At 35.6% G+C, this 13,926-nt stretch overlaps 1 protein-coding gene across 3 annotated transcripts in view; it reads left to right on the top strand.

Moving 5' to 3' along the window:
- Window positions 1–13,926, top strand: part of LOC150098246 (dynein intermediate chain 2, ciliary) — a 504,968-nt gene that overhangs the window by 262,950 nt on the left and 228,092 nt on the right. For all 3 annotated transcript variants that reach the window (XM_090405921.1, XM_090405922.1, XM_090405923.1), the window contains one exon: window positions 6,857–6,925. In XM_090405921.1, the coding sequence (XP_090262047.1) occupies window positions 6,857–6,925 (69 nt within the window). The remainder of the gene's footprint in view (window positions 1–6,856; window positions 6,926–13,926) is intronic.

The following is a 13,926-nucleotide window of genomic DNA, read 5'->3' as shown; positions in this document are numbered from 1 at the left end:
GAGGCGGGAAGGTGGCCATTCATTTGAAATAATCTGGTGTCATATTAAAGCCTGTAAGACAAAATATACAGTTGGTTGTTGTTATAGGTCAGGGAGTTCTACAGATGATCTGGTAGACATGCATCACCAAATTAGTACAATGAGTACAGATCAAGTGATTATTATGGAGGACTTCAACTATGGAGATATAGACTGGAAGGAAGAAGGAAGGAAGGAAATAGAATTTAAATACCTGATGAGAGATAATTACTTAAGGCAGCATGTGATGGAGGAGGACTAGGGGTGGGAGAGTATTGGACTTGGTCATGGGATCAGAAGAGTTATCCATAACCAAGGTCACAACATTTCCTCCAATTTGTGAAATTGACCATGTGGTCTTGACTTGGGAGATTGTAAAACATGAGGAATATTCTATCAAGATGGGGTATATGTGGAACTACAAGGCAGGTGATTATGACATGCTTAGAAAAAAGCTTAAATCTGTACATGGCGTAAAACACTGTAGGATAAGGATGTTAGTAGTGCGTTGGATATAGATAAGGGTCATCTATAGGAAGCAGTATTAAATTGTATACCTAGGGTAAGGAGGGTTAATCAGGTAGGAGTTAGATAGATGAGTAATATCATTAAGCATGAGCTGCAGAAGAACATAATGGTTTGTGACCAGTTAACTCATGAATGATACAAGGCTCTTCAGGTGACTAGCATGACAAGGAAGGCAAAATCAGATTATGAGAAGAATCTAGTCGAGTAGGCCAAAGGAAATTCCAAAGAATTCTTTTGTTATGTGGCAAGTAAGAGGAAGAATAACTGTGGAAGATTAACTTTAATGAGTGATGTGGTTACGAGGAGACAGAAGTGGATAAAATAGTTGAGTTACTGAGTGACCACTTTGCAAGGATATATTGTCCTAGTGATGTTACTGTTTTAACCAATGTGACAGACTCTAATGTAGGAACAGAGGTGAATGAATTGGAGGTTCTCAGGATATTGCAGTATCTCAATGTAAATATATCTGTGGGATTAGATGGGATATTAGCTAGGGTTTTGCAAGAATGTGCAAGGGAACTGACAATGCCTTTGACTAGGCTCTCTTTAATTTAAGTGTCAGCTCTGGTAGAGTTCCAAGTGAATGGAAAGAGGGCAAAATAATTCCTTTGAATAAGGGAGGTTCTAAGACAACAGTAGCAAATTATAGACCAACCAATATCTCAGGCGTGGTGGTAAGTGTACTAGAAAAATTGGTCAACAAGAGAATTCAAGAATGGGTAGATAAAAATATGATACTGTTTGAGGGTCAATATGGCTTTGTAAAAGGTCTATCATGCCTTAGTAATTTACTAACTTTTTATAGTAGAGTAACAGCTGAGTTGGATAAAGGAAATGTCTACATGATGATTTTGCTGAATTTTGCAAAGGCATTTAACAGAATACCGCAAGGAACTCTATTATGCAATTTAGAACAAATGGGGATGGATAAGACACTGGTTAAGTGGATAAGAGGGTGACTGCTGGACAGATATCAAAAAGCAGTATATGGTGGGGCAGAATCAAGGCAAAAACAGGTCAGTAATGATGTGCTGCAAGGTTCAGTGCTGGAACAATTGCTGTTTAATTTATACATAAATGATATAGGAAATAACTGAAAGGAAATATTCAGTTGTTTGCTTATGATATGAAATTAGGTGGAATAATAGTTAATCAAGTCAATGGAGAGCTTGCAGGATGATTTAAATAGGCTGTCAGTGTGGGAAAAAGATAATGATTATTAGTTTAATGTGGAGAAATATAAAATTATGCATTTTGGGAATAATGAATTACAAGCCGTATATCACATTGATGGTGCTGTACTCCAGGAAATAGATGAAGCTAGAGATTTAGGAGTGGTGATAGACAGAGAGTTAAAGTTTAGAGAATATATTGCTAGGGTTACTAAGGTAGCCCATAAGATTACTTGACTATCGAAGAACACATTAACAAGTAGAGATAAGGAAGTTATCCTTTTTTATAAGGCCTTGATTGTCTCACATCTGGATTACTGTGCTCTAGTCTGGTCCTCTGGGTTTCTTGGGGATGATTAAGCAGTGGAGAGTGACTAATATGGGGAGTGGCCTGTGGAATGTTCCCTGTGAGGCTAGATTGAAGGTGTGTGGATTGCAGAAGTTGGTTGATAGAAGAAAAAGAGGGGATATGATAGAAGCATTTAAGTTGCTTCAGGGTTTTATAGGATATATGCAGGGGAAATGTTTCAGCCCTTGGCTAGATGGACCCAAACAGGGGGTCATTTCTGGAAGTTTAATAAAGGTGTGGTTAGTAGGGGGTGTGAGGACTAGATTTTTTGCTTGGAGAGGATGAATGAGTGAAATGGATTTCCACAGTCAGTCTTAAGTGCTTTGTCTGCTAATTGGTTCAAGGAGAGGTATGATAGATTGTGTGGATAGATTAGGTCTCCTGCGCCGGGTCTTCAGATTCCATGGAGGTGCCATATAATAATAATGTAAAAAAGCAATGCTACCTAGGATACCTGTTTTCCTAATGCAACCTGGAATAGTATAGTAATATTCTCCCATTTTTCTTAAGTTGCATTTTATTAATTTTTATCCTTTGTCCATTATTCATCTGTCTAATTTGAGTTTATTTAAATACATTTCATGATTTAGAGGTTTAGATCTATTGTTATTCACTGTTATCCTTTCTTCATTTTTGAATCTTGAATGTATTTTAGCTTTCTGATAATCACTGAGGTAACTGTTTACCTTTATGTAGTTACTCATTTATTAGGAATTAAAAATAAGGAATAATATTTTTTGACATCATCATTACTAATGGTTTTTCCATTTAGGAGCAGATATAAAGTTTTTATATTTAAATATGTGATTATAAAGCATCTTACTTTGGTTAAATAGTAACATTTTCTGTTAACTTATGCATTTAAATTAAGCGTCCTTCCGTGATTTTTAAATTCTGATGCACTTCTTTTTAAAACTTTTAATTTCTCCCTGTAAAAATTTAACCATATCTGTTGTCTTATCATATGCATTCAAATTATCTCTTAATAACTTCTTTTGGCAAGCCTGGCTGGCTAAGTGGTTAGCGTATCCGCTCTCCAGCCAAAGCAACCAAAAGGCTGCGGGTTTGAATCCTGCCGTGAGCATGGATGTTTGTGATTGTATGTGGAAATACTAGTGGTAGTGGTGGTTGGCAGTAGATAGCGTTGGTGTAGTTGCAGTCAGTTGGTGGATTGAGAGTTGTAGATGAGTCCTCCCTCGATGAGTCTTTGGATTCCCTGGAGGTGTGAAATAATAATAATATTATGTCTTTATTCTCATTTTAAGGCCTTTTAGTACTGTGTGATTTTAACTTTCCTGCTTTCTTTCTTTTTTACCATTTCTAATTTCTCTAAACTGGTATTCATCTCTTCAGATTTAGTGATTCAGGAGGCTTCAACCTGAAGCCTCTAGGAAAGGCGGTCTGTTAATTAATTTAATCACAGCAACGCTACATTTATTTAAGTTTACTCTCATGCCAGTATTACAAAGGTGAAGGTCAAAAAAAAAAAAAAATCAGGGGCACATACTCTGAGAGGAGATAGACTATTAGACATGTTGCCCATACAGAAAGCATCCAGTCTGCATTCAATAACATGGCTCCAATAGTCCCCCCCACATATCACTGCATAGCCTCCATCCAGGCAGGATCTGGCAACATAATTATAACATTTTGTATTTGTCATGTAGGAAAATTCCATCACTGTGTTGTCGTCTTTGTTTAATGGTTAAAGATAATAATATTTAATAATTCAAAAGATACTAATAATTGTTTACACAATTGGTATTTAAAACTACTGTTAGCTCAGCAAATTTTTAAATTTACTGGTTATTCACTCAGTCAATATTTAATGCTATAAATAGTTCACTTGGTCAATATTTAAAACCATGGTTGGTCAAATAATCCATTTGGTCAACCATGCCAGGTTGAGTTGATCGTATCTTTGTTATTCAGGAGATTCAAATCCATTGTAGCACTGCATGGATATTTGTGAAAGTCATTTGGTGGTTGGTTTTCTAGCCTGGTGCAGGATCACCACACTGCTTATTATAGGTATGAAATAGCTTGAGAAAGCCATGTCTTGTTTCATTTTTTGAGCAGGATTTCTGAATTACTGAAACCTTAGCATGTGGTATTCATATATTCACTCATTGTAGGATTCACTTTAAAAAAAGTTAATATTAAATCATGTTAAAATTTTCATATTAAACCCATTATTATATTTACTATTATATATGTGTTTATATAATATATATATATTATATATTTATATATATAGTTTATATATATATATATATATATATATATATATATATATATATATATATATATATATATATATATATATATATATATATATATATATATTAGGATAACCAAGTTATTTTATATATATTAGGATAACCAAGTTATTTTATAAACTTGGTTATTTTAACTCCTAATCCCAAGTATGCAAACAATTAAGTTTACGCCTGAAACAATGTTCAAGTCTAAAGATGTTACAACACCAGGGCAACTCATTGTAAAGGTGGGTAAAGCTCTGATCACTATTCTTAGTATTTTCCCATAATGTAAAGCACATCTCACTAGAAGATGTATACTACAATGCATTATGGGTGGGGTCACTACCCAGACCAGTTTCAACCTTTTTTGAGGTCTCCTCAGTGAGTAGCTAGACCCTAAATACCAAGGTTTTAGTAATACGGAGCCTTATCACCTTTACCTATAGAAGTTGCAACAAGGTGTTTTTATTTTTAATAAAAATCTCTGGAGGAGATATAGATGTAATAAATTCTTAACTTGGGGATATTGTATATTAGGATAACCAAGTAATTTTATAAACTTGGTTATTTTAACTCCTAATCCCAAGTATGCAAACAATTAAGTTTGCGCCTGAAACAAAGTTCAAGTCTAAAGATGTTACAACACCAGGGCAACTCATTGTAAAGGTGGATAAATCTCTGATCACTATTCTTAGTATTTTCCCATAATGTAAAGCACATCTCACTAGAAGATGTATACTGCAATGCATTATGGGTGGGTTTTTAAAAATAAAAACACCTTGTTGCAACTTCTATAGGTAAAGGTGATAAGGCTCCGTATTACTAAAACCTTGGTATTTAGGGTCTAGCTACTCACTGAGGAGACCTCAAAAAAGGTTGAAACCAGGCTTGGTAGTGACCCCACCCATAATGCATTGTAGTATACATTGTCTAGTGAGATGTGCTTTACATTATGGGAAAATACTAAGAATAGCGATCAGAGCTTTACCCACCTTTACAATGAGTTGCCCTGGTGTTGTAACATCTTTAGACTTGAACTTTTGTTTCAGGCACAAACTTAATTGTTTGCATACTTGGGATTAGGAGTTAAAATAACCAAGTTTATAAAATTACTTGGTTATCCTAATATACAATATCCCCAAGTTAAAAAATTTATTTCATATATATATATATATATATATATATATATATATATATATAGAGTTTATTTTTATATTTGCTATTATATGTATACATACACTATCTGTCAATAATTGTCCGGACACTTTAGCAATTTACAATTGACACCAGCAGGTGAACCTTAATATTAGGTATGTTCACCTTTGCCTCCTGCACCCTTTGAGAGAGGCTTTCCACCAATGTGCAGCAAACATTGAGTGGAATTTCTTTCCATCCCTCAATCAAAGCAGCACTGAGTTTAGTGACAGATCGAGGACGTGCTGCTTTGCATCTCAATTGCTGCTCCAATTTTCATCCCACAGGTGTTCGATGAGGTGTTGAGGTCAGGACTCTTCATACCATTCCATAACAGCTGCAACTTTGTGGCATGGGGCATTGTCATTTTGATAGTAACATGAGTCTGTTTCATAAAAACTTCATAGTGTTTTCAGCACTTGATTATTCAGAATATCAAGGTGCTGAGTTGCCTTCATGGAACCATGGACAATGACCAGTGGTCCCACTCCAACCCAGCTGAATGCACCCCACACCATTACTCCTTCACAACCAAACTTTACGGGGAATACAATATACTGTGGTAACAAGCATTCACCAGACTGTCTCCACACCCTGCCATCAGACCGGAAACAGCTGAACCTTGATTCATCACTCCAGAATACCATTTTCCACTGGTCAATTGTTCAGTTCACACACTCTTTGCACAAGGCTAGACGAGCCACCTTTTTTGTTGTTGTGATGTTTGGCTTATGTGCTACTACTGTTCTGTGGAAACCCAGTAAAGGGAATTCTTTTTGTAAAATATTATTGCTCACCAATGTGTTACTGGCGCTCTGGTACTCATCACAGATGGTCTGTGCTGATTGTAGCCAGTTTTTGTGTGCCACCTGTTTTGATACCTTCCTCTTCCTGTCAGTCATTTTCGATGGCCACCTGGGTGTTTTCCTGCACTAGTCATGCCAGAACATCTCCATTTGTTGATCACATCGCCAACCATTGATTTTGGATGCTCCATTTGAGTGGAAATGACACGTATGGACATGCCACCGATGTGACAGCCTACAATGACACCTCTCTAGAAGTCACTCAGTTCATGTCATGTTGCCATACCATCTGTATTGAACTGCTATGATGAAATACTGCAACCTACTATCTATACACCAGTTTTTATGTTTATTAACAAACCTGGAATGTTCTACTTCAAATAGGGAGGAAGGTCCAGATAATTATTGGTAGATAGTGTATATGTTTATATGTATATAGAGTTTGTTATTTTTTATAACAGTATGTGTTTCTAATTTCACTGATTTTGTATAATAATCTCAATTAACTTTTTAAACTATGAGTAGAAAGAAAAGAAGGAATATGGCAAAAAGGAGGAAGATAAAAAGAGAAAAGAAAAACTGTGTGACACTCAAGTAAGCATTAACATTTTATGTCTAAAGGAGTCATTAAAATGTTTGTAGCCTTGTGTGTGTGTGTGCGCACGTGTGTGTGTGTGTGTGTGTGTGTGTGTGTGTGTGTGTGTGTGTGTGTGTGTGTGTGTGTGTGTGTGTGTGTGTGTGTGTGTGTGTGTGTGTGTGTGTCAGCCTGGTTAGCATGTCTACTCTCCAGCCAGTGAGCTGTGAGTTTGAATCCCACTGTGGCATGGATACTTTTTAAATGTCTTTAGGTGGGAGATGAATTTCATTGGGCACTGTGAAACACCCACCCTAGATGCCCAAAATAGCTTGAAAAATTCCATGCTTATAACTCATATCCCATCGATGGTACTAATATACTATAGGCTAACAGCCTTTGATGGTATAATAAATTTAGTTTAATCCTTTATCCCAGAGAGCAAACAAAGTTTGCGCCTGAAAATATCTTCAGGACTGAATATAGTGTTGTACTATCTTACCTGGGTAAGTAGTACAACACCAGGCAACTCGTAGCAAAGGTGGAGCAAGCTACTCGACCTTTAATGAGGTCTCTTCAGTGGGAGCCAGGCCCAGAGTTGGAGATACCAGGCAGAAGCAGTAGCAAGGTCATCTTTACCTATAGGAGTTGCCAAAAGGTTTGCCACCTTTTTTTTATTAAATTACTCTGGATTTAGAGAAAGATGTTGAAAGTTTATTTTTCACTAGATTAGACTATAATAAATTTAGTTTAATCCTTTATCCCAGTGAGAGCAAACAAAGTTTGGACCTGAAAATATCTTCACGAAACTTTCCAAGGTATTTGATCATGTCTAATATTGAGGCCTTCTCAGTAAGCTATCATCTTACTGTCTCCCTCCTTCTATTTGTAATTGAATTCCCCAGCTTTGTCTCTGGTTGTTCACTATATGTTATGGCGGATGATCTCATTTCCTTATCAATGTTGAAATACCTCAGAGTTCTGTACTCTCACCTATCTCTTCCTCCTACATACACCTCCTGGTCTTTTCCCATCTCTTCCTTCAAATCCTGTTTATAGTTTTGCTCATGACAGTATATTCTCTATTCCTCTTCTTTGTTTGAGAGTCCTGTAGTAATCAAATGATTGAAGCTTCAAGATCTTCCATAACCAATATTTAAACACTGGTCTCCTCACCATTCTCAAGTGGGATGAAGGCAACTTTAGTGAATTTCTCTGATATAAAAACATAGTCCTGTATTATTATCCAGAAGAAAGAAAGATTTCATATCACTCTCTCGTATTTTTGATAATGCTCCAATATCATTCAAGATCCCTTTTCCCTTTTTTTAGGCTGACATTCACATCCATCACGTTCTCAGGATAAGTGCTTCCCAGACTTTAGACAACTTTATACAACCATATTTATTGAGGTTTGGGTAATTCCTTAAGGCTGAAGCAGATTCCAGGAAAAGGCTTTCGTATTTGAATTTGTTTCTGTAAAGAAAGGCCTTTTACCATAGTATCTTGTGGTGGGCATCCAAAGCATAGTAGGCAAGCCCTGAATGTGTCTGGAAATTCTGATGTTCACTGTTGTGTCTGTTTGGCCATAATAGGACAGCTTGCAATTGCATGAACATGCTAGACACCTTACAGATCTAGGGACTGTGGATGTTCTTTGAGGGAACAAATAATGGATGCCAGTTTTTTTATATGGTATGTAAGGGTGTATCTTTTTAGAATTCTTGTCAGTTTTTCAGATGTGCCCCAGATATGGGATGGTAATAGATGTGGTGTAGTCTCTGTTTTGGAGAGTAGGGAGGAGTAGTGTGGTTTTGGGATCTTAATATTCTTTGGATTCAGTTGGGATTGTAGCTATTGTCCAAAAAAGGTGATATGAATGTGTTCAAGTTTAGTGATGAGGGCATTATTAACAGAAGTAAGCAGTTTTGCTGTGTTATATAGGATTTTATTGATCCCATGCTGGTAAAAGATGGTGAGACTGTTGGTGAATGTATTGTCTGTCTGTGTGAGTTTTCTGTAAATGCAGAATGCCTAGAATCCATCAGATTGGCATGTAATTAAGGTGTCTAAGGAAGGAGAGATTGTTGTTTTTTTTCTTTTTCCAAGGGGAATTTTATCTTGGGGTGCTAGTTATTAACACATGTTTGAAAAGCTTTGAGAGCCTCAGAGCTGTATGGCTTTATTTTCAAAGGCTTCCCCATGAAGCATTTCACCTTGTTGGTGAGGGATGGGATGAAAGTAGAGACACCATGGCTGTCCCCCTTTATCTGTTTGCAGAATTTTTCTTTTTAAGTGAAATAACCTTACTTCATGGTAACTTAAAGAAGGCTGAGATATCAGGAGGAAATTGTGCTTGGATAAGGTGTCCTTGAGAAGAATATTTGTGAATAGAGGAGATGTTAAAATGACCTTTATGTCAGTATGTTGTATTAGGATTTCTATATTGGTCTTAAAGTCGGTAGAGTTTTTAATGTATAAGGTGGTGTTACCAGTATATTGGGTGAGCACTTGGGCTAAGTGTTTGGCTAGTTTGTATGTGGGTGAATCATTGCCATCAACAATAGGGTGTATTGGCATATTCTGTTTGTGGATTTTGGGCAGACCATATATGATGGGTGGGTTCTGGAATTGTATGAATGAAGTTTATTTATAATCTCCACAGGCCAGGTGGTAACCTTTTTAAGGAACCTGTGGAGGATCCTGTGTGTCTGTAGGATCATCGTCTAAAGCAGCATTTCCCAGATTTTTCTACAATGGAACACTTCACAAATCCTGAAATTTTCCTGGAACACCTTGGTTATTTTGTAATGTATTAATAATTAATTATGGCATAATCATAGAGAGCATTAGTACACTTATGTATATGGTGTGACATGTTGACAAATATAAAATTACGTTTAAATCAGTTATCAATCACTGGACTAATGAAATCTTGTAGCATATTGTAGTTTCCTCAGGCCAACATCATTAAATTAATTTGTGCTGATTTTCATTGATATATCTCATTCCGATCACCAAAAATTTATAATATTATTATAAGTACTTAGGAGTGCAGACAGACTTTTTCTCCTGTGTGCTGGTAGTTTTCCACTCCTTTTGTATATCCTGGAGATCACTTTGTAGGCTGGAAGTAGATGAATCACTATCTGTTGCATCACAAACACCTTCAGTAAGAGATTTCTTAACACCAAAATTAAACAAAGTCCCTTGTCTCTTATTCATATTAAAATTTAAATCTGTAGGCCTATTACTTTTAAAAAATCATGGCACCAAGGCTTCGAAACAAGCACTTTCACCCTACAATATGAACTTGCAAAGAAAGTATTCAGTATTACTAGATTTGAGAACTGGATACAGACTACCTTGATCTTCAATTTCGGTGGAAAAATTTTCTTTATACTTCCTTGCTGATTGGTCACTAACATTTGCAATACAGATGTTATTTTGTTCAGTTTTGAGAACATAGGATATGTCGCCCATTGTTGTAATCAGCTTGCAGGCAGTTTTTATGACCAGTCATAAACAGCGGTATTCCCTTTCCGGAATGTTGAAAGATTTCGATGTGAAAGATTTCGAAAAAAAAATTTCTAAAATATCTACCTTTATAATTATATATTATGATCTCTAAATTACTAATCAGTAGGATTCTTATAACCATGTTAACTTTGATGGTATCAAAACTCGATATATACTGATTTCTTTAAAAGGATCATTTTATTCTGCTCTTAATTTTGACAATACTCAAATCTTTAGACAAAATGAAATTTTCTTCTTAGGCTAACTCTAATCGCCAATCTTTCTTGTCAAAAAGATATCATGTATCTCTTATTTAACATACAAGAAATTTGATTTGCTCTTTTGCTCTAAAGATTATTTTATCTCTGAACAACTACTAAACTTTGTCTTCTTCTTCAACCTTCTGGTTCTGTCCACTGCTGGACGAAGGTCTCCCCCATGATTTTCCAGATCACTCGGTTTTCTGCCTCTCCCATCCATCTCACTCCTGCAATTTGTTCCAATTCATCTCTCCACCTTCTTCTGGGTCTCTTTGTCTTGCTCCATCTATTGGTCTCCACTCTGTTGTTTTTCTAGTCCATCTCCCATCACTGCATCTGGCAATATGGCCAGCCCATCTCCACTTAGCCTGTTTAATGTATTTTACAATATCCATGACACCTATTTGAGATCTTATCCAGATATTTGTCTTCCTATCTCTTAATGTTATTTTTAGCATACTTCTTTCCATGCGTTGTTGTGTTGTTCTCAGCTTTTTGTTTAGGGCTTCTGTTAAAGTCCATGTTTCTCCTCCATATGTTAGGACAGGAAGTATGCACTGGTCGAAAGCTTTCCTTTTTAGACTCATAGGGATGCCACTTCTGAATATGTCTCTCATTTTCCCATAAGCCATCCATCCAAGGTGAATTCTTCATTCAATCTCTTTTCTTTGGCACTCCTCAAAGGATAACAATTGGCCCAAATATACATACGAAGTAACTTGTTCTATTTCATGGTTTTCAACTTTGATAGTTCTATGGTTTATGTATTTATTCATCATTATTTTTGTTTTTTTCTCTATTTATTTTTAATCCAATTTCTCTGGAGGCTTCATTTAGCTGATTTAGCCTTTCTTCCAGATCTTCAAGATTATCTGCTATTAGCACAACATCATCTGCAAATTTCAGATGATGCAGCCTTTCTCCATTTATGTTTATTCCTTTTGTTTCCCAATCAAGGCTTCTAAAGACTTCCTCTAGTGAAGCTGTAAATAATTTGGGAGATATGGTGTCGCCTTGCCGGATGCCTTTTTGTATTGGGAACTTTTCACTGTTTTTACATAATTTAATTACAGAAGTTGCATTATTGTAAATATGGTTTAGTGTTTCAATATATGGTTTCTCAGTTCCCTGGGTTTCAAGTGCTTTTAGTGTTGCAGATGTTTTAACTGAATCAAATGATTTTTCATAGTCTATATAGGCCAGACATAAGGGTTTATTTTATTCAATTGATTTTTCAATGAGCTGTCTTAATGTGTGAATATGGTCCAAAATATTGTAATTTTTCCTAAATCCAGCTTGCTCACAGGATTGCATTCCCTCTAGTTTAGATTTTATTCTATTATTTATAATTTTTGTGAAAACTTTATATATGATGGGGAGTACGCTTATAGGTCTGTAGTTTTTAATTTCTTCCTTATTGCCCTTTTTAAAAATTAATATTAGAAGTGAATTGTTCCAATTTTTGAATTTTTCTCTGTTTTAGGCATTTATTGAAGAGTTTACTCAACTGTTTGATGACAGGGCTACCTCCCAGTTTTAAGAAGTCTACCATAATTCCATCTTCATTTCCCACAGTGCCATTTCCACTTCACCTTGTAAGATCTCAGAGGCATCATGTTCTTCCTCACTTGAGTAATCCACAGATGATTCTTGGATGTCCCGGTCTTTGTCTTCATAGAGTTCAGTATAAAATTCCTGAATTCTTTTGATTATTGCATCTCTATTTTTTATCAGTTCACCATTTTTTCCATCTTACAGCGGTTATTTCCTTTGTTCCAACTGATAATGTTCATCTTAGGACCTTCATATTACTATTGTTTTCTATTGTTTCTTTAATTTTCCTAGTATTATACAATTCTAAGTTCATGTTTCATCCTTTTACATATAGTTTTACAAATTTCCGTATATTCTATTTTATTGGTGTTATTCAAATCTCTTTTCATATCTCTTCTTCATCAGATCTAAGGTTTCCTGTCTTAGTTTTTCCTCTCCTTGGTGCCTTTTTACACCTCCTATTTCCAGTGCACAATTCAAGATAGATTTTGTTAATATTTCATTAGCATCATCGATGGTAGTAGCTGTGTTTAACTTTTTTAGTTCATTTTTGAGTGATTCTCTATAACAGCTTTTATTGTGGTAGAGGTTTTGTAGATTCACTAAATTGGACTTTTTTCTTATGAGCTTATTCCGTTCCCATTTTTGGTTAATCCATACTTTTACTAGTCTGTGGTCACTTCCTGTGTTAAATCTATTAAGCACTTCGGTATTATTTATTATATATCTTCTGTTGGAGAGGATGAAGTCTATTTCATTGTAAGTTTGTCCATTTGGGCTTCTTCAAGTCCATTTTCGGTTGATTTTCTTCTTGATAAAGCTGTTCTTAATAAAGAGGTTATTTTCTTCTGCAAATTTAACGAGTCTTTCTCCTCTTTCATTCCTCTGTCCAAATCCAAATTTACCGATAGAGTTCAGATGGTCATCTCTGCTTTAAATTTTGGCATTGAAATCACCCATTATAATTATGTAGAATTCTTTAGAATTATTGAATGTGGATTCTAATGTTTCATAGAAATCTTCTATCTCTTCATCTGGATGGTCCATAGTTGGGACATATACTTGTATAATTTTCATTTGGTATCTTTTATTTATGAAGAGACTTAGTTCAGCTATTCTTGATGTTATTTTATTTACAAACAGGACATTGTCTTTGATTGTTTTATTTATTAGGAATCCTACATTACCAGTTGAGTTTCTGTCACATTCACAGTAGTAGAGTAGATGTCCATCTTTTAATCGCATGAGAGTTTCTTCTTTCCTTCTTATCTCTGAAAGGCCCACAATATCCCATTTTATATGTTCCAATTCCTTCATCAGTTCTTCCAATCTATCATCATCCCGTAGAGATCTGCAGTTATATGTTCTACTAATGTCCTTCTATCATTGTGCACTGTAGGTGGACTCATTATAGCTAGTGGAGATTGTAGCATATTTTTCGACCTAGACCCTCTGCCTAAGTCCAGGACGTGTCCCTTTTTATGCTGGGCGACGGACGAGCCAGTATGTTATTTTACTATTTTATTCATTCATTCATGGGGAGATATTTGGCCTTATACAAATCTTTAAATCTTATACAAAAACTTTGTACAAATCAAAAATCCATTTCATCATTGAATGCAGTCTCTTATTTGGGATGGTGTTTTCTAAGAATTGTAAGAGTTTTCTAATCATCCTTGACTCAGTAA

The sequence above is a fragment of the Typopeltis vanoorti genome, chromosome 16 (assembly GCF_054136105.1).
Source record: "Typopeltis vanoorti isolate ZY-2024b chromosome 16, IOZ_Tvanoo_1.0, whole genome shotgun sequence".
Taxonomy (NCBI): domain Eukaryota; kingdom Metazoa; phylum Arthropoda; class Arachnida; order Uropygi; family Thelyphonidae; genus Typopeltis; species Typopeltis vanoorti.
Note: the sequence above shows the minus strand (reverse complement) of the source record. Positions and strands in the feature narration are given on the sequence as shown.